A 20764-nucleotide genomic window follows, 5' to 3' on the forward strand; every position below is an offset into this window, starting at 1 on the left:
GTTGCTTTCAGCTTTCTAAAGGCCCTTTTGATGACTGAGGGAAATACCTTTTAAGTATTGGGTAGCTGGAGGAATCAAGTGTAGGATTTTAAAATGTGTTGAAAATAATCCTTGAAATAGTCTTCGAAGTATTGTGGGTAATTGAGTTGACTATATTTGGTATGATAGATGATTAACTTTTTCTAAATAACTGAAAATCTAGAAGGGGGAAATTTGTTATTTTTATGTTTGATACTTGCAATTAGTTTATAGACTTTAAAAAACAGGCTCCTAACAATTTCAAGTAATTTAAGGAAAAACCACATTCACTTATTGATTTTCAATCCAAAGTTAAAAAAAATAAAATAAAACAACAACAACCATGAAATGGTGAAAGTTATACTTGATTAGAATTTGATGGCCAGATTCCAATCCTGGCTCTGTGAAATCATTTTGGCCAGGTCAGTTAGCTTCCTTATGCTTTATAACTTTTTATAAAAGTTTGGTCTGAACCAAACCACCTCTGAGATCATTTCTGGTCCCAGAATTGTCTGATTTAAAAATTTTTAAAGCAACCTAACGGAAATTGAGATAGCCGTTGCATGCTTTTGTTTTTAGCAGAGTTTTTTAAAAATTAAAAAAAAAATTAATTTGGCAGAGCTTTTTGGCATGTTGTATTTAAGTTATCTGAAGTGCAGTATACATGAATAATGGAGACATTGTAATTTTAATAAATTTTTTTATTGAGAGATACAGGTGAGAAACAGTATCTACTTTCATTAAGTAGGCTTATTATCAAGGATACTGTAACCAATTGAGGTTGAAAAAAGAGGCAGTATAATGGTTTCCTTGGTTGGTGTCCTTTTCCACAGATATGAGCATCAGAACATTAATATCTATACTAATGTCTTGATACATGGAAAGGCGTGGAAAGGTTGGAGTCCAGCTCAGCTGGTCATACATCTGATACTTTACTTTGAATCTCACTATCCTGTTGACTCTCATTTGAAAAAAAATTTTAAAGTATTTATTTATTTATTTTGAGAGAGAGAGAGAGAGAGAGAGTACACATACACACAAGGTGGGAGGGGCAGAGAGGAAGAGATAGAATCCCAAGCAGGCTCTGCAGTGTCAGTGCAGAGCCAGACATGGGGCTCAAACTCACAAACCCTGAGGTCATGTCCTGAGCCAAAACTAAGAGCCTATCCTTTAACCGCCTGAGCCACTCAGGTGCCCTGCCCCAATTTTTTAAAGGTTTATTCATTTACTTTTGAGAGAGAGAGTGGGAGTCAGTGAGGGGCAGAGAGAGAGATGGAGAGAGATAATCCATCGAGGGGCAGAGAGAGGGAGAAAGAGAGGGAGAGAGAGAGAAGGAGAGAGAGAGAATCCCATGTAGACTCCACACTGTTAGCATGGAGCCCGAAGCAGGGCTTGAGCTCACCTGAAGTGGGGCTCGAGCTCACCCAAAGCGGGGCTCAAAGTCACAGACCATGAAATCATGACCTGAGCTAAAGTCAGATGCTTAACGGACTGAGCCAATAAGTAATCTCTATGCCCAACATGGGGCTTGAACTCATGACTCCAAGATCAAGAGTCACTCCACTGACTTAGCCAGTCAGGTATCCTAATATCTATACTAATGTCTTTTTTTTTTTTTTTTTTTTTTTTTTTTTAGCTGTTTATTCTTTTTCGTGAGACAGAGACAGAGTGCAAGTGGGAGAGGGGCAGAGAGAGAGGGAGACACCAAATCCGAAGCAGGCTCCAGGCTCTGAGCTGTCAGCACAGAACCCAATGCAGGGCTCAAACTCACGAAGGGCAAGATCATGATCTGAGCTGAAGTCAGATGCTTAACAAGCTGAGTCACCCATTAGCCCCATACTAATGTCTTTTATTTTTTATTTTTTATTTATTTTTGAGAAAGAGACAGAGTGTGAGTGGGGCAGGAGCAGAGCGAGAGGGAGACACAGAATCTGAAGCAGGCTCCAGGTTCTGAGCTGTCAGCACAGAGCCTGATGCGGGACTTGAACTCACAAACCGTGAGATCGTGACCTGAGCTAAAGTCGGACGCTTACCGACTGGGCCACCCAGGCACCCACTAATGTCTTGATACAAGAAAGGGTTGGAGTTCAGCTCTGTTGGTCGGTCATACATCCCATACTTTATTTTGAATCTTGCTTTCCTGCTAACTCATTTTTAAAGGGAAAAATAGAGTTGAGTACCAGGGTACTGGTCTCCCTCATCACTGCTGCCATTGAGAAATTCTCAGAAGCGATTTATTTTTCTCTACCCCACTCCTCTTCACTGTTAGAATTATGATATTGACAGCAAGAGGACGTAACAATGGTTTCCTGGCTAAGGACAGTGCCTTGGAAAAAGAAACCTGGAACTCTTCTTTTAATCCCAGGGAGGAAGAGATTGTATTCCTCTTTTGTTGGATGTACTGTTTTCATTGGCCTACAGCTGCATCAGGACTTTGGTTATGGTAATGCTTAGAGGAGAGTTCTAAAGCGGCCTTTCCAGAAATGACACTTAAAGGTTGTATGTCAAACTGGTTTATTGCTTTTTAAGTTCTATAACTTTGGGTGTTTACAGAACAGATTTTCATTATATATAGAGCTGTTTCATTTTCAAAGACACGAAGGGCATTCATATTTATCGAGCATTTACTATTGCCATGTATTGTGCTAATTACCTTGTATTCATTCTTATCTTCATCCAATGAAAAACTTATGAAGAAGTATTAGTTCAGTTTATAGGTAGGAAAATTAAAATCAGAGAGGCAAATAGCTTGTCAGTAAATGGGGAATGGTAAGGATTCAATCTGTTGTTTGTTTATTTTTGACCATGCTGTGTTAATAGAAGTCGTATGCCTTTCCAACATATAACATGCATATGACCACTCTCATGCTTAGATGATTTTATCTTGATATACCATAAAAAGAAAGAAATACATGTATTCTTAAGATTTGAAGATATTTTATTTGCTTATTTTCTTTATAGACTGTTTAAAAGTAATTCATTTTGTTCACCAGTGAGTGTGCACGTGAGCCAACCACCCTGAATTTTACAGGTAGTGGGGTTTCAAAAAAGAAGATTTAAGCTATTTTGCTTTATTACAGATCACTGTGACTGAGACTGGGACGAAGGTTAGTTTTTTAAAGTGATGGTAAGGGTAAAGAAAGATTCTAGTTAAGGATTTTAAGAAAAAATTCAGTTAAGGATTTAATGGGAAAACTGACCCTATATCGTGAAGTTTCATTGCTGAGGAAAATAGACTTTTAGTCTAAATTCTTATTTACAAGAAATACGGTAAAGCCTTGGTATAATACATTAATATCTTTGCTTATTGTGGTCTTTGATCCTATTTATTTAATATTTCTCTTTCCCCTCCCCACTGGATTATGATATATTTTGGTCTCCTTACACATCATAAAAATTTAGTACTTTTCTTTTCACAGGATGTGACAAATATATAATATCATATGCCATTACCACTGTAATAAGGCTAAATTTATGTTAAAAATACTGTTTTTCTTTCTTTCTTTCTCTCTCTCTCTCTTTTTTTTTTTTTTCATTTAGAACCTGTTGAGTCAGTTTTTAGTGAAAAGCATTGACCTAGGAGCCAAGAACCATCTCTTCACTAATTTGATACTGTCCAAATCATCTTACCTCTCTGGATCTCAGTTGCCTGATCTGTAAAAAGGAGATAAAAATTCTTTATCTCTCTGAAGGTAAGTGATCGGTTAAGAGAGCAAAAAATAAAAACAGATAGGCACAAAGTTCAGTAATTCTTTTGTTAGTAATGCTTCAGTTTCCCTTTTTTTCTGTTCTAGAATAATTGACCCCAATAAACAAAATAATCAAGGGACTTACGTGTATAAAAATTACCTATTTTTCCCTTTTTTATTCTTTTAATTCAAGTAAAATGAACATAAAGTATTATATTAGTTTCAGGTATGTAATATAATGATTCAGCAATTCTATGCATTAGTCAGTCATCATCAGTGTAAGTGTACTTTTAATCCCCTTCACCTATTTTTTCCTATCCTCCCATCCACCTCTCCTCTGGAAACCACCAGTTTGTTCTCTATAGTGAAGAGTCTTTTTTGTTTGTCTCTTTTTTTCTTTGTTCATTTGTTTTGTTTCTTAAATTCTGCATATGAGTAAAATCATATGGTATTTGTCTTTCTCTGACTGACTGATTTCTCTTAGCATTATACTCTCTAGGTCTATCCATGTTGTTGCAAATGGCAAGATTTCATTTTTTTTATGGCTGACTAATATTCCAGTATATCCATTCATCAAAGGATGGACACTTGGGTGGCTTCTATATCTTGGTTGTCATAAATAATGCTGCAGTGAACAGAAGGGAGCTTATATCTTTTCGGATTAGTGGTTTCATACTCTTTGGGTAAATAGCCAGCAGTGGAATTACTGGACCATATGATAATTTTATTTTTAATTTTTTAAAAATAATTTATTGTGAAAATTAAAAATAGACCTACCCTATGACCCAGCAATAGCACTGCTAGGAATTTATCCAAGGGATACAGGAGTACTGATGCATAGGGGCACTTGTACCCCAGTGTTTATAGCAGCACTTTCAACAATAGCCAAATTATGGAAAGAGCCTAAATGTCCATCAACTGATGAATAGATAAAGAAATTGTGGTTTATATACACAATGGAGTACTACGTGGCAATGAGAAAGAATGAAATATGGCCTTTTGTAGCAACGTGGATGGAACTGGAGAGTGTGATGCTAAGTGAAATAAGCCATACAGAGAAAGACAGATACCATATGGTTTCACTCTTATGTGGATCCTGAGAAACTTAACAGAAACCCATGGGGGAGGGGAAGGAAAAAAAAAAAAAAAGAGGTTAGAGTGGGAGAGAGCCAAAGCATAAGAGACTGTTAAAAACTGAGAACAAACTGAGGGTTGATGGGGGGTGGGAGGGAGGGGAGGGTGGGTGATGAGTATTGAGGAGGGCACCTTTTGGGATGAGCACTGGGTGTTGTATGGAAACCAATTTGACAATAAATTTCATATATTAAAAAAAAAATAATTTATTGTCAAGTTAGCTAACATACAGTGTATACAGTGTAGTCTTGGCTTCGTGAGTATTTTAAACTTTTTTGAGGAACAACCACACTGTTTTCCATAGTGCCTGCACCAGCTTGCATTCTTACCAATAGTGAATGAGGGTTCCTTTTTCTCCACATCCTTGCTGACATTTATTATTTCTTGTGTTTTTGATTTTAGCCATTCTGAGAGGTATGAAGTAATATCTCATTATTGTTTGGATTTGCATTTCCTTGATGCTCATTGATGTTGAGCATCTTTTCATGTGTCTGTTGGCCATTTCTATGTCTTCTTTGGAAAAATGCCTGTTGAGGTCCTCTGCCTATTTTTTTATCATTACTGTTTTTTATCATTTATCATTTTTTTATCATTACTGTTATTTTTGGTGTTGAGTTGTAGAAGTATGTATGTATGTATTTATTTATTTATTTATTTATAGCACGAGCTGGGAAGGGGCAGAGGGAGAGGGAGAGAGAGAATCTTAAGCAGGCTCTTTGCTCAGTATGGATCTCACAACTGTGAAATCATGACCTGAGCTGAAATCAAGAGTTGGATGTTTATCTAACTGAGCCACGCAGGAGCCCCACAAATACTATTTTAATGCCTTTAAAGATGTTTTAATTAACAAAAAAAGGGTCATGCTATGCATTGTTTTATAAACAGCTTTTTTTGAGTTGCAATTGTTTATTTGATAGGCTACCTTCTACACTAGATTGAAAGGCCTACAAGGGTAAGGGCCATGTCTATCTTGTTTTATCTTGTTATCTAGCATATCTGGTACATAGTGGACACTTAATAAATAGTTGCTAAATAAATATGTACAATAGATTATAGAATATATGCTTCAATACAATTTATTTAAAAAAAAATTTTTTTTTTACGTTTATTTATTTTTGAGACAGAGAGAGACAGAGCATGAACAGGGGAGGGGCAGAGAGAGAGGGAGACACAGAATCTGAAACAGGCTCCAGGCTCTGAGCTGTCAGCACAGAGCCCGACACGGGGCTTGAACTCATGGACCGTGAGATCATGACCTAAGCCGAAGTCAGATGCTTAACCGATCAAGCCACCAAGGCGCCCCTGCTTCAATACAATTTAAAAGAAGAGTAAAAGAGGAGGGTTGTGAGAGGGAGAAAAAGGTAGATGAAAGGTAGATGAAGGAGGAAAAAGGTAGATGAAGAAAAGGTAGATGAAGGAGAGATGAGAGAGGGAGAAAAAGGTGGATGAAGGAGGAAGAAGGTAGATGAAGGAGGAATTCCTATTATAAGGCAAGAGAAACAAGCTATTCTGTTTTCTGTACTCTCCACCCGTCTTACCCATGACCATTCTTTCTAACCATTTCCAGGATATTTCCCTGCAATCAAACAGGAAACTCTCTCTCTCTCTCTCTCTCTCTCTCTCTCTCTCACACACACACACACACACACACACACACACACACACACACACCCCAAGTAAACTTGATCTGGATAACTACCGGTAGGCATTAATAGTTAAAAAATCCACCTCTGTATGTGAATGGGAATTTTGATTTATTAGAGACAGGAGAAGAGAGATAAGCTTCCTTTTAGGACTTGGAAATTTAGGGAGATTATTTTTTTTTTAATCTACTAAATGCTAGAAGAGGTTTCAGAATGCTGCTTACTTTGTAATTTTGCCCAAGGCTCCGATGCCCTTGTGCACAGTGCTTTCCATGCAGTCTGAATGGAGATCATGGACTGATTTGGAATTTCAGATCATTTGACATTACAACATATATTATCTGCCTGTTCTGGTTCAATCAGTCTACTGTTTCAGCAGAGTTCTGCCCAGGTCTCTTCTTTAGATATCTTTTCTTCTTATGGAAGAAGAGGGTGATAAAAAAAAGGAGGCCATTCTTACTGCCCAGATATTGGAAGAAAAGTAGGTTAGTTTCCCCATCTTCCTTTTGCCTCTCCTTATACCTCGTCTCTCCTTATTTTGTATGGGCATTTGCATGTTATTGAGTTTATGAAAATCTGTAAGTCTGTATCTGACACATTTGACATGATCTTGGTATTTAAAGAAATTTTTGTGTCATTACTTTTCTATTTGAGGTGCTAGAACATTTTCCATTTCTTTTGTTGTGATGACAGTTGACATTCTTGAGGACTTATTAAGAAGTAAATGTTTTAACAGAAAAAAAGACAAGCAAAAGAACAACCTCTTAACTCTAGAGGACAAACTGGTGGTTACCAGAGAGGAGGTGGGTGTGGGGATGAGTGAAATAGGTAAAGAAGATTAAGAGTACACTTATCAGGATGAGCACTGAGTAATGCATAGAATTGTTGAACCAATACATTGTAGTCCTGAAACTAATAAAACATGGTTACATATACTGGAATTTAAAAAAAATGTTTTTTAAAAAGAAGTGAATGTTTTCATTACTAAGTTAGGACATTAGTAAGTTAATTGTCCTAATTACTTCTGGAATAAACACTAAAAGATTAGAAACTGTTAGAGGGAGAAAGTATTTTCTATTTTTAAAAAAGTTAAAAGAAATTAAAAAAAATATTTATTTATTTTTGAAAGAGAGACAGACCACGAGCAGGGGAGGAACCGAGAGAGGGAGACACAGAATCTGAAGCAGGCTCTAGGCTTTGAGCTGTCAGCACAGAGCCCGACCCAAGTGGGGCTTGAACTCATGAACCACGAGATCATGACCTGAGCCGAAGTCAGATGCTTAAACTGACTGAACCACCCAGGCACCCCTAGTTTAAAAAAAAATTTAATGTTAATTTTTATTTTTGAGAGAGAGAACACAAGTGACGGAGGTACAGAGAGAGAAAGGGACAGAGGATCCGAAGTGGGATCTGTGCTGACAGCAGGGAGCCGGATGCAGGGGTGGAAACTGCAAACCTCGAGATGGTGACCTGAGCCAAAGTCAGACATTTAACCGACTGAGCCACCCAGGCACCCCTCTATTATTTTTTAGTTTTTTAATTTTAAAATGTTTATTTATTTCTTTTGAGAGACAGAGAGAGAGTAAGCAAAGGAGAAGCAGTGAGAGAGGAGAGAGAGAATCCCAAGCAGGCTCGATGCTGTCAGCACAGAGGTTGACGCAGGACTCGATCCTATGAATGGTGAGATCGTGACCTGAGCTTAACCGACTGAGCCACCCAGCTGTCCCATGAGAAGAGTATTTCTTAAATCCTCCACTAATAAAATACAAACAAAAAAGGCAAGAAAGGAGAGGAAGTAAATAATTAAAGAGGGAGGATAAACAGAAAGTCCAAAAGAAGATGTAGATTTAAAAAAACCAAAATAGGGTATTTCATTGATCCTAAGACTTCATTGATATCAAGACACATCAGTATATATCATATAGAAAAAAATACTGGCAATTAAACTATGACACTATGCTTTGCCACTTTCAGTTTCATTTTATGTTTACTGAAAGTGCATTTTTAGATTCACCTAGACAGATATTTTTCTGACATCACTTTTGGGCATACATAAAGAAATTAGTTAAAGTATTCCTAAGACTTTTGCACATTCATAGTCTGAATCTTTATGAAACACTTTCTTGATTTCAGACTTGTCAATATCTGTTTTTCTATATAACATTGTTCTTTCTACTATGGAGAGTGAGGGTGATTTTCTTCCGGGAAGTTCTTCAAGCTCCTTTGCCTGGAATTTTCTTCCAAGCTTCTGACACTCATTTGGCAAGCTTTGATGTCAGTGCTTCCTTGAAGGTGACAACAGAAAGTTTTCAGATACCCCTTCTTCAATGGTTTGTTGACTAAAACACTGAAGATTGCAATGGTCTAGACATGACATCAAGAATAACATGAAGTTGTGTTACTTTTCAGGCATCCTGTTCTTTAAATATTCAGATACATGGCCTCACAATGTATCAAGGACTAGACTAATACACTTACCAGGTTATAGAGGGCTCTTGGACATTCAAACCAGATTTAGCTAGCCTTCCTTTGGCTCAGCCATCATCCATTCCCTGCTGTCCACCACTACCCATCCTTTTATGCATACAATAACATTTTTGGGAAATTTAAAATTTAAATTTGATATGGCAGCAACTTTCGACCATAGGCATTTATGAATAGTGTTACCATGATATGCTGCTTTCTAACGCATTCTCAGGATATCAAACTAGTTAGCACCTTCAGCATTGGTGCACCATTTTCAGGCAGGTCAAAGAAAAGAACAGTGGGATTTTGTTAGCATTTCCTATTGACTAAATTTAGCTTGTTTTTCCCTCAAATTTCATGGAAATTATGCAACTTTTGTTCAGTGTTAGTAGGAAGTTTCTGATAAATTGACATTTGTCCTTATGATGCATGAATCCACCAAATCAGCCTCATATTCCATATACAGTAAAATCTTGGTTCGTGAGCATAATTCATTCTGGAAACACGCTTGTAATCCAAAGCACTTGTATATCAATGTGAATTTCAAGAACCATTGGCTCGGTTGTGATCATGTGACATTCGGTGTCCCGTACTACTTATATTATAAGACATTGCTCATTTATCAACTTAAAATTTATTAGAAATGTTTGTCTTATGGAACACTCACAGAACAAGTTACTTGCAATCCAAGGTTTTACTGTAATTTAAACATTTTCTTGGAGGCACTATTAGTTTCTACTATCATCCTTTGCATTGTTTGGCTACTCATGGGTAATCTTGTTGGATCTCAGTAACAAAGTATAATCCAGTTTTTCTACTTGAGAATATCTTCCTTTCTAAAGTCAGGTAAAATATTTTACTTGTTCCTTTACAAGAAAGTGTGAAGTTGCTCTTATTCCTTTAACATAAAACATTTGTTTCACTAATACCAGCTACTTCATTTTTATGTTTACAAAATAACTCTATTCCTTTTTCTTTAAGTTTTTTAAAATGTTTATTTATTTTTGAGAGAGAGAGAGACAGAGTATGAGTGGGGGAGGGGCAGAGAGAGAGGGAGACACAGAATCTGAAGCAGGAGCCAGGTTCTGAGCTGTCAACACAGAGCCTGATGGGGAGACTTGAACCCATGAACTGCAAGATCATGACCTGAGCTGAAGTTGGATGCTTAACTGACTGAGCCACCCAGTCCCCCCAAACAACTCTATTTCAATGCCAAATCATAATTTAATCCTTTTTGAAGGAAATCACATTTAAAATGGTGATTAAGCTCAATTTGTGAAGTACCAACAATGCAAAAACTAAATCTGTAGAAATGGAGTAGGAAGAGCTATGATAAGGTTCATGTGCAGACAGTGAACCATGATTGTAATATTCCATTAACTGAAAATACTCTCTGATTTCTGAGATGTTAAACTCAGGAAATTGTGCATTTTGAAGTTGATTAAATACATTATTGGTAATTTGATTAAATATAAACAAAGAAAATACTCCAGTTAGAAGACAGAGGTCAGTAGACTAGATTAAAATGTGTGTGTGTCTGTGTGTGTGTGTGTGTGTGTGTGTGTGTGTGTGTGTGTGTACGTGGGTGTGTGTCTCCACATACTAATCAAAAGAAAACTAGTTTAGCTATATTACTACCAAATAAAATAGATCTTAAGTCAAATTGGGGTATAAAGGTCACTAAAATATGATAAAAGATTAAATCCACTGGAAAGTTAGAAAATCTTCAATTTGTGTACATTCAATAACATGGCCTCATAGCCTCAAAATATTAAAATAAAATGGACAGAATTATAAGGAAAACAGATAAATCCAAAAATCATACTGCAAGATTTTTACTTACTTTCTAGTACTGATAGTTTAAGCGGATAAAAATCACTAAGAATATAAAAATTATAAAAGGTGAATGGCTAGTTTATACTTCCACACTTCTACAGGTTAATGAGGTTTGTAAATTGTATTTGTCATTTTTCTTATGTTTACATTCTTATAGGCTCAGATTTTTTGCTCTGTTTGTCATGACTGTTTTAAAAATTGAAAATTGATTCACATGTCATAAAATTCACACTTTTAAAAAAGTGTACAATTTTTCATATATTCACAAGGTTGTACAACCATCATTATTGTCTAATTTTAGGACATTTTTATTACCCCCAAAACGAACCCCATACCCATTAGTGGTCATTTCTCATTACTGCTTCTGTCCACCAGTAATCCTAAGCACCATTAATCTACTTTCTTTCTCTATAGGTTTGCTAATTCTGGATATTAGATCTATTCTATTTATTAGTTATAAATAGAATCATATAGCATGTGTCTTTCTGCATCTGGTTGTATTTATTTTTTATCAGTTCTGTTGTATTTGATTTGAAAACAAACAAGTTTCCCCTTGAACTCTCAGTCTTTTGTCCTCTAAAATTATCAAAAAGTAAAACTGTTTTTGGTTTTGAAATGGCAGTCACAATTCATTATCTCCTTCCTGCAAAAGTAAAAATAAATCCAGGGTGAATGAAATACAAGTCTGGCAATCGCTAAACCTGATATCAAGGAGGAGCTTTCTCTTCCAGAAGCAAGGTGTAAGTTTGATCAGAGGGCACTCTGTATCCAAAGAATGAAATGTTTCTGGCTTTACCTCATTTTTATTATATGTAGATAGGAAGTTTCTTTGGTAGTTGATTTTTATTTTCTCTGTATCCCAGCACCCAGATCTTCTACTTGCTTTACTCATGTAATTTGAAACTGGCTGAATAAGCAATATTTAATTTAAAGGCATTTATAAATCATATAACTTAATCATTTCATACAATTGGTGTGAGTGCAAGCAATTTTATTAGCATTTCTAATAACGTAACAGAAAAAGATCTGTGACAAAAAAAAAGTGGTAATAGAATTTAAGAGCTTAAAGAATACTGAGGTCTAGTTAAATTCCCTTTTAAAAAAAAATCCTTTATTTTTAAAAATAAGAAAACAAGCAGGGAAAGTTAATTGACCTATGATCTTATAGCAACTGAGTGGTGCAGCAAGAATTAGAATATAGACCCAAATTTAATTTTGCCTTACTGTTCTTAGATATAACACCCATTTTTCTGTTCCTTGAGGATGTAAATTTACTTTTACAGATAAGCATTCTCTTTGTCTTTCTTTGCAGAGTACATTTGTGAATGATAGAGCAAAGGGAGGCATTATGTTTTCAAATGTTAGCATGTATCAGAATTACCTATAGGGCTTGTTAAGATTGTGCCCCCCACTCCCAAAGATTCTCCAACTTAAAAGTCTGGAGGAAGCCTTGATAATTTCATTTTTAAAAATGTTTATTTATTTTTGAAAGAGAGAGAGAGCAAGCCAGGGAGGGGCAAAGAGAGAGGGGGACAGAAGATCTGAAGTAGGCTCTGTGCTGTGGGGCTCAAACTCAAGAGATCATGATCTGAGCTGAAGTGGGACACTTAAGGGATTGACACCACCCAGGTGCCCCAATAATTTGCATTTCTAACAAACTTCCAGGTGGTACTGGTGCTGCTGGCCCAGGGATCACACTTTGAGAACCACTGCTTAAAAACAGTCAGAAGCTTTGGAGTCGGTTGGTCCCAGGCCCAAACTCTGGCTGTATGACTTACTCCTGTGTGACCCAGATCAGGTTTTTAAACTGATATGTCTCAGTTTCCTGTACTTTAAAATGGGGATAATATTTCTTTCACAGAGTCTTTGTAAGAATTAATTATTTAATATAAGAAAAAGTTTAGTATACTGCTTGGTACATAGTAAACACTCAATTGGTGGTTTCTGTTGTTATTTGTAATGAGTCTGGGACCCAATTTAAAGTTAGTAAGCCATGAATTCAGTTAATATTTTAGGGTAGATACCCAGAGACTTCTTGTTACTTTATCACTTTGAGATGTTGAGATGTGCGTGCACACACACACACACACACACACACACACACACACACTACTTTCATGTGTACAAACATGCTCCTCTCTTGACTTGCCTTCTCATTTATGGCAGATCTGACAGGATGGTGAGAGAAGAGACAAACTGTAAAAGGAAATCCACTTCCAAGATTCAATAACTGTAATTTATTTGTATTAATCTCAGGCTTCTCTTGTGTAAAGGTGGATGCTATTTTTAAAAAGAGCATATTTCAAAATATGTGACATAGCTGCCAATTGCTGATACAGGACTGCTTATATATTTATCTGTGTGTGTGTGCTGTATGGTAGAAGGAGGAGAGTCTAAGGGACATTGGAGTTACTGCAGGGTGGAGGGGAGGAGTCTATGTGAAAGATTCTTCTAAACTCTGGATTGACCATATCAAGGGATAGTCACAGTTCCTGATGAGGCCTGCAAAATGAAGTTACAGAGGTATATCACTCATCTGACTCTCTGCATGCACATTATAGAAAGACTATTCAAATCATGTTAGTGCTTATTCATTTTCCAACTATATGTGTATCATGTTAGGAGCCATGGAGACCTGATTCAGCTTTAGAAGCTGTGTAGAAGACATCAAAATTGACTGGAGCAGTTTAAGTCACAGTTTGGGCTTTTTGGCCATGACTGCCCTTAAAACTATTATCCTTTTTTTTTAATGTTTATTTATTTATTTAAAAAATTTTTAATGTTTATTTTTGACAGAGAGAGAGAGACAGAGCATGAGTGGGGGAGGGGCAGAGAGAGAGGGAGATACAGAATCGGAAGCAGGCTCCAGGCTCTGAGCTGTCAGCACAGAGCCCGATGCGGGGCTTGAACTCACAGACCGCAAGATCGTGACCTGAGCCGAATTCGGACACTCAACCGACTGAGCCACCTAGGTGCCCAAAGTTTGTTTATTTTTGAGAGAGAGAGACAGAGCGTGAGTGGGGGAGGGGTAGAGAGAGGGAGACACAGAATCCAAAGCAGGCCCTAGGCTCTGAGCTGTCAGCACAGAGCCTGATGTGGACCTGGAACCCACGAACCATGAGATCATGACCTGAACCAAAGTCGGACATTCAACCTAGTGAGTCACCCAGGCACCCCACAGCTATTATCCTTTTTAATGGTCATTTAGCCAGCCTATTTGCAGGGCCCCATGGGACTTGCAAAGGTAACAGAAGTTAGAATTCAGATTTTTTTTAAAAAACAACTAACTCAATGATACTTAATTTTTTAAAAAAGGTACAGATACAGCTAATAAATACATGAAGAGATGCTTAATATTATTAGCCAATGAAATGGAAATCAAAATCAAAATGAGATGCCACTTCACACCTAGTAGGTTGACTATAATAAAAAAGACAGACAATAACACGTGTTGGTGAGGATATGGAAACATTGAAAGCCTCATCTATTGCTGGTGGAAATGTAAATTGGTGCTATGGAAAATAATTTAGCAGTTCCCCAAAAACTTAAACATAGAGGGGCGCCTGGGTGTCTCAGTCGGTTAAGCGTCCGACTTCAGCTCAGGTCACGATCTCGCGGTCCGCGAGTTCGAGCCCCGCATCGGGCTCTGGGCTGATGGCTCAGAGCCTGGAGCCTGCTTCCGATTCTGTGTCTCTCTCTCTCTCTGCCCCTCCCCCGTTCATGCTGTGTCTCTCTCTGTCTCAAAAATAAATAAACGTTAAAAAAAAAAATTAAAAAAAAAACAAAAAACTTAAACATAGAGTCACCAAATTGACCCAGCAATTCCATTCCTTGATATATAACCAAAAGAATTGGAAACATGTTAACACGATAACTTGGACACAAATGTTCATAGTAGCATTATTCAAACTAGCCAAAAAATGTAGAGACAACCCAAATGTGTATCAACTCATGAATTGTTAAAATACGGCCTATACAAATGCTATACGAAAGAATGAAGTACTGATTCGTGTTACGTGATTGGACCTTGAAAATATAGTGCTAAATAAAAAAAAGCCAGATGCAAAAGGCCACACATCGTATGATTCCATACATGGGAAGTGTCTAGACTAGGAAAATCTATACAGACTGAAAGTAGATCAATGGTTGCCAGGTGCTGGGAGAATGAAGGAATGGCAAGTGACTGCTAATAGGTACCAGGTTCTTTTTGGAATGATGAAAGTGTTCTAAAAAATTAGATAGTGGTGATAATTGCATAACCGTATGAATATACTATAAACCTCTGAACTGTATAATTTAAAAGAGGTAGTTTTGTGGCATGTAAATTATATCTCAAAAACCAAAACCAAAAACAAAACATACACCTGTAATGGGCATGAAGCATGAATGAGAAATAAACCTTGTTTGTCATAAAAAAAATAATTGTGGGAAGAGTAGATGATTCATGATGGGAACATATTCTGTGGAGAAACAAGTCATCCTTCTATTAAAGATTCATAGTGCATAGTAAGCCATCACAGGTTCTGAAAGTCTTGCAAAGACAAAAACTTATTTAGCTTCATTGAGCCAACATCTCCCAAACATTTCATCCTGAAAAACATTTACTCACAATGATCATGTTGAGGAAGTAGTCTCCTAGAGAAGAATCAATCTTGGGCTTGAGCATACGTATGTAGAAATTACCCAGAAAGTTTGTTAAAAAAGATGGCTCCCATCCTAGAGCTTCTGATTCTAGAGGTTTTGGGGACAGCCTGAGAATCAAGCTCCCATGAGATTTGATCCTTCAGGTTTGAGAACTAAACGTAGAGTAGCATCTTTACAGAATAGACAAATCCTGTACCTTAAATGGGTGAATTTTATGGCATGAGAATTATATCTCAATAAAGGTGCTAAAAATTTTTGATATATTAGAAATAGCACTAAAATGTGAGTTCTAGTAATTTTGTTAATGCAAGACAATGCTCCATGAGTGAATTGTTTTAATTAAAATTTTCTTCATCTGTAAAATGAGTCACTGCCTTATCTATTATCTAGGGTTGTGGTAAAAATGAGAGGCAGTGTCATCTTTTCCAAATTGTGTTCTATGGATAAAACCATGTGACTTCAGGGGCGCCTGGGTGGCTCAGTCGGTTAAGCCTCCTACTTAGGCTCAGGTCATGATCTTGTGGTTTACAGGTTCAAGCCCTGCGTCGGGCTCTGTGCTGGCAGCTTAGAGCCTGGAGCCTGCTTCGGATTCTGTGTCTCCCTCTCTCTGCCCCTCCCCCCTCACGCTCTGTCTCTCTCTCCTTCAAAAATAAATAAACATAAAAAAAAATTAAACAAAAAACAAAAACATGTGACTTAAAAAAAGGTCCATAGCCAGCTAAGTTTGGGAGATTCTGAGTTAAATGATGCATATTCTATATGTACTGTCAGACTGTTATATTTGACTTGGACCCTAACATGAATCTATATGTATAAAATCAATTAAATATGCAATTTTTATTCATTCTCATTTTTGTAGTAGATCCTCCAGAGCTACTAAGATCCTTATGGAGTAGAAACTGTTTGAATAAACAAAGTTTGAATAATACTGTGGGAATATTAATAGTTGCTGCTTGCTTGTTTCAAGCTTGATATTTAAAAAAAAAAATTTTTTTTTCAACGTTTTTTTTTTTATTTATTTTTGGGACAGAGAGAGACAGAGCATGAATGGGGGAGGGGCAGAGAGAGAGGGAGACACAGAATCGGAAACAGGCTCCAGGCTCCGAGCCATCAGCCCAGAGCCTGACGCGGGGCTCGAACTCACGGACCGCGAGATCGTGACCTGGCTGAAGTCAGACGCTTAACCGACTGACTGCGCCACCCAGGCGCCCCTCAAGCTTGATATTTTATTGACCTATTTATTTGAAAGATTATTGTCCAAAAAGAATCTTTATCAAATTACTACTGGCTATGATAAAATAATGTTTATAAGGTTAAGAAAATAGTTGTCTGGGTTTTTTTTTTTTTTTTAACGTTTATTTGTTTTTGAGACAGAGAGAGACAGAGCGTGAATGGGGGAGGGTCAGAGAGAGAGGGAGACACAGAATAGGAAACAAGCTCCAGGATCTGAGCTGTCAGCACAGAGCCCGACGCGGGGCTCGAACTCACATACCGCAAGATCATGACCTGAGCTGAAGTCAGACCCTTAACCGACTGAGCCACCCAGGCGCCCCAATAGTTGTCTGTTTTAATCAACTTATATTTATAGAGCAACTTACTTTCAAAATTAGATCGAAGCTAAATTAAATATGTCTAGAAACAATTTTAGCTCCCTATTATTTTAATAAAAAAATACAGTTTTTCCTTACTTCTCCCTTTCTTAAATTTGGGCTATTTGCTTTTAAAGATTTTGAGAACCTTATTATCATCTTTATTTGAAGCTTTTATAATTAACTAAATGATTTCTTATAAGCAGTTTAAACTTTAAAGTTTTGATTACTTGTCTTTTTAATTTTGGTTGAAAAGCATTTCTCCCCTGATTTTATTTAGTGATCTGTTTAAAGTATTATTTTGGATAACTTATAATCTATTTTTAACATCTTTCTAGAATTATTTGGTTGTATTAAATTTCTTGAAATTGGATATGTTATTAACATGGCATTGGGAATGCATGTATATATAGTTTGAAGGCATCTTTTCAAGACCTTACTATCTAAAATTATACCTTTATTTCAGATGAGGTGGAGGACTATCTTAATACAATATTGTTTTCTCTTGGTTACCTGTCTACGTTCTGCTCTTGAAGCTGTGCCTATAGACATAGACAAGACAAAAGTAAAAAATACGCAACCTGTGGACAGCGCAAAGATAGAACCACCAGTAAGTGAAATGATAAATATAACCTTATGGGAAGAATTTTAACTAAATGCTGCTAATATTTATTACTTATAAAACTGCATATTTAGGAACTATTTCTGAAATGGCAGTGAAAGAGTATTGGATAAGCGTATGTTGTTTAATATTAGACAATGTTTATTTATGTAGGTCATATATTAAGTAATGCATAGGGGAATTAATCCTAATAATACATTTCCATGCTTTTTTTTTTTTTTAAGTTTATTCATTTATTTTGAGAGAGAGAGAGAACCAGCAGGGGAGGGGCAGAGAGAGGGAGACAGAGGGTCTGAAGCAGCACAGAGCCTGATGTGGGGCTCGAACTCACAAACTAAGATTATGACCTGAGCTGAAGTCAGAGCTTAACTGACAGAGCCACCCAGGTGCCCAATCAAAATACATTTCCAATGTAGAGCTCACCAGCCAAGCAAACATTGTTATTATATTCAAAGGAGAGATAGTAATGAGGAAAGACAGGTGACAATGGGGTAAAACCAATAATATTATCAGTTAAGTCTTCATTGTCTAAGCCGTATAGAAAATGTACCTTTGTGTAACAATAAAACATTATATTGGTTCTGATATAAAATTTTTCATTTGAGAAGTATAGCTTTTGACTTTGTCCAAGCTGTTAAAGTAGATACATCTCAGTGCCATTTTGTTAGACTTTTTTTTTTATTTTTTTTATTTTTTAGGATTGAGATCTTTAGATGCAGGGAAGAAAAAACTTTCAGAAACATTATTGTTTGTTTCTTAATTTGAAGGATACTGGACTTTATTATGACGAATATCTTAAGCAAGTGATTGATGTGCTGGAAACAGATAATCATTTCAGAGAAAAGCTACAGAAAGCAGACATAGAGGAAATAAAGGTAAATGTAATTAAATAATTACTCAACAAACATTAAAGCATCTCAGACACTGACTTGAGTACTAGGAATACAAAGATGGACTCTTTCCAGGCTCTTAAAGAAATTAGAATTTATTCTGAATAAGTAATACCTAGAAAAAGATTAATAGGATGAATATATGATGGGAGTATAATATATTTTGGAGATGTAGAGCATGGACACATAATTCAGTATGAAGTGATGGAAGAAGGGGGGAAATCATTCTTCCTGTAATAGGAATCCTGCCAATAATTTCCTTGAATTGTCTTGAGAACAATCTTGTGTTTCCTTTGAAGAATTAATTTGCCCTGTGGAACTAATTTCCTGGGGTGAATAATATTTAACATAGAACTTTTAGTGTCTCTTATCTACTTCAGGTAGGGTTAAGAACATTTTTTTGTGGATAACAGAACAGGTGGATAATGGGAAATATAACAGGGAGATAATCCTGGTTTGCTATAGGGAATACTTTTTTTTTTTTTTTTAAGTGTGCTCCATACCCTATGTGGGGCAACTCACGACCCTGAGATCAAGAGTCATGTGCTTTACTGACTGATCCAGCCAGGCGCCCCAATACAGGGAATACTTTTTTTTTAATTTTTTTTTTTTTAACATTTATTTATTTTTGAGACAGAGAGACAGAGCATGAACGGGGGAGCGTCAGAGAGAGGGGGAGACACAGAATCGGAAGCAGGCTCCAGGCTCTGAGCTGTCAGCACAGAGCCTGACGCGGGGCTCGAACCCACGGACCGTGAGATCATGACCTGAGCCGAAGTTGGCCGCTTAACCGACTGAGCCACCCAGGCGCCCCTACAGGGAATACTTTTATAACTGTCTTCTTTTCATAGTCAATTCCTATTCCTTATTAAGGAAGGGAGAGACAAAATGAAGTAAGTTAAATAGTTATTCAGTGAAAAAGATAGAAGAATTAAAATAGACAATAAAACTCAAGTCAACAGGATCATTATAAATAGCTCAGCAAAGACTCTTTTCTCAGGAGAAAATGGGTGAAAAAAGTTAGAATTTGTCCTTTCCTTTTCAGCCAAGTATTTTGAAAGGGGAATCATACTACATTTCTTCACTTCCCAAGTATTGCTAACTGGAAAGATCATGGCTTTGCCCACATCCCTCCACTGAGTATACTTTTATGAAGGATGTCAGTTATTTCTTAATTGGCAAATACAGTAAACACTTTTTATTCCTATTCTTACTGGACTCTTTTATTTTATCTCAGTGGTGCTCAGATTTTAGGGCTTGTTGAAACACAGATTTCTTGGCCCCCACCTATAGGCTTTCTGAATCAGTAAGTCTAGAACTTGCATATCCTAAAGTTCCCAGTTGGCGTTGGGGACTACACTTTGAGAACCATTGTTTTATGTAATAATGATGACCGGTCTCTCCTTGAGCACACTGCTTTGTGTTTCATAACAGCACATTCTCTTGGTTCTCCTTCTTACTCTCTGAACATTATTTCTTGGTCTTCCTTGGGGAGGGGGGTGGGCGGAAGGGGTTCATTTTTTTTTTTTTAATCTTCCTCAGCAGGCCCCGTTGATTCAGTCCTAAAAGGTTTATCTGCCTGATTGCTAGATTTGCAGTTTGTGATTGCAAATGCATTTATAAACAAGAGAAAGTAAAGTAAACTACTAGCTATTTTGTTTCTTAAATTTTGGAATATGTATCTAATTATTCATCTATGAGAAAAGTAATCAAAGGACACAATGTAAAAAAGGTGAATTTTGAAAAGTTATTTGTATATAGAATTACTAAAGCTTAATGTGGCCATGTTACTTTAAAAAATTACTTTATTGAAATATAATTTACATACCTTAAAACTTTCCCCTTGAAAGCATATAATTCAGTGGGTTTTAGTGTATCTACATGCAACCATTATCGATATCTCCTTTTAAACAATTTCATTTCCCCTCAAAAGAAACTCTGTATCCGTTAAGCCATCACTCTACTTTTCCCCCCTCTTCTCCACTTTTGACAACCATTAATCTACTTTCTATCTCTATGGATTTGTCTATTCTGGACATTCCACATAAATGGAATTATACAGTCTGTGGCCTTTTGTGTCTGGTTTCTTTGACTTAAGCATGTTTTCAAGGTTCATTGTATTGTAGCTTATATGGGTACATTCATTTCTTTTTACAGCTGAACAGTGTTACTTCTACTTTTTATGCTAGTGTGAATAATGATGCTATGAACATTCAAGTGCAAGTTTTTATGT

The 20764-nt window shown here is 36.6% G+C and overlaps 1 protein-coding gene across 2 annotated transcripts in view; it reads left to right on the forward strand.

Moving 5' to 3' along the window:
• NUCB2 (nucleobindin 2) overlaps positions 1-20764 on the forward strand; it is a 41265-nt gene that overhangs the window by 2247 nt on the left and 18254 nt on the right. Inside the window, exons 2-4 of one of the 2 annotated variants that reach the window (XM_042904938.1) lie at positions 3559-3710; positions 17486-17629; positions 18409-18516. In XM_042904938.1, coding sequence (XP_042760872.1) covers positions 17486-17629; positions 18409-18516 — 252 coding nt within the window. In that variant the 5' untranslated portion in view covers positions 3559-3710. The remainder of the gene's footprint in view (positions 1-3558; positions 3711-17485; positions 17630-18408; positions 18517-20764) is intronic. The other variant, XM_042904939.1, reaches the window with a different exon arrangement.

The sequence above is a fragment of the Panthera leo genome, chromosome D1, assembly GCF_018350215.1.
Source record: "Panthera leo isolate Ple1 chromosome D1, P.leo_Ple1_pat1.1, whole genome shotgun sequence".
NCBI classification, from domain to species: domain Eukaryota; kingdom Metazoa; phylum Chordata; class Mammalia; order Carnivora; family Felidae; genus Panthera; species Panthera leo.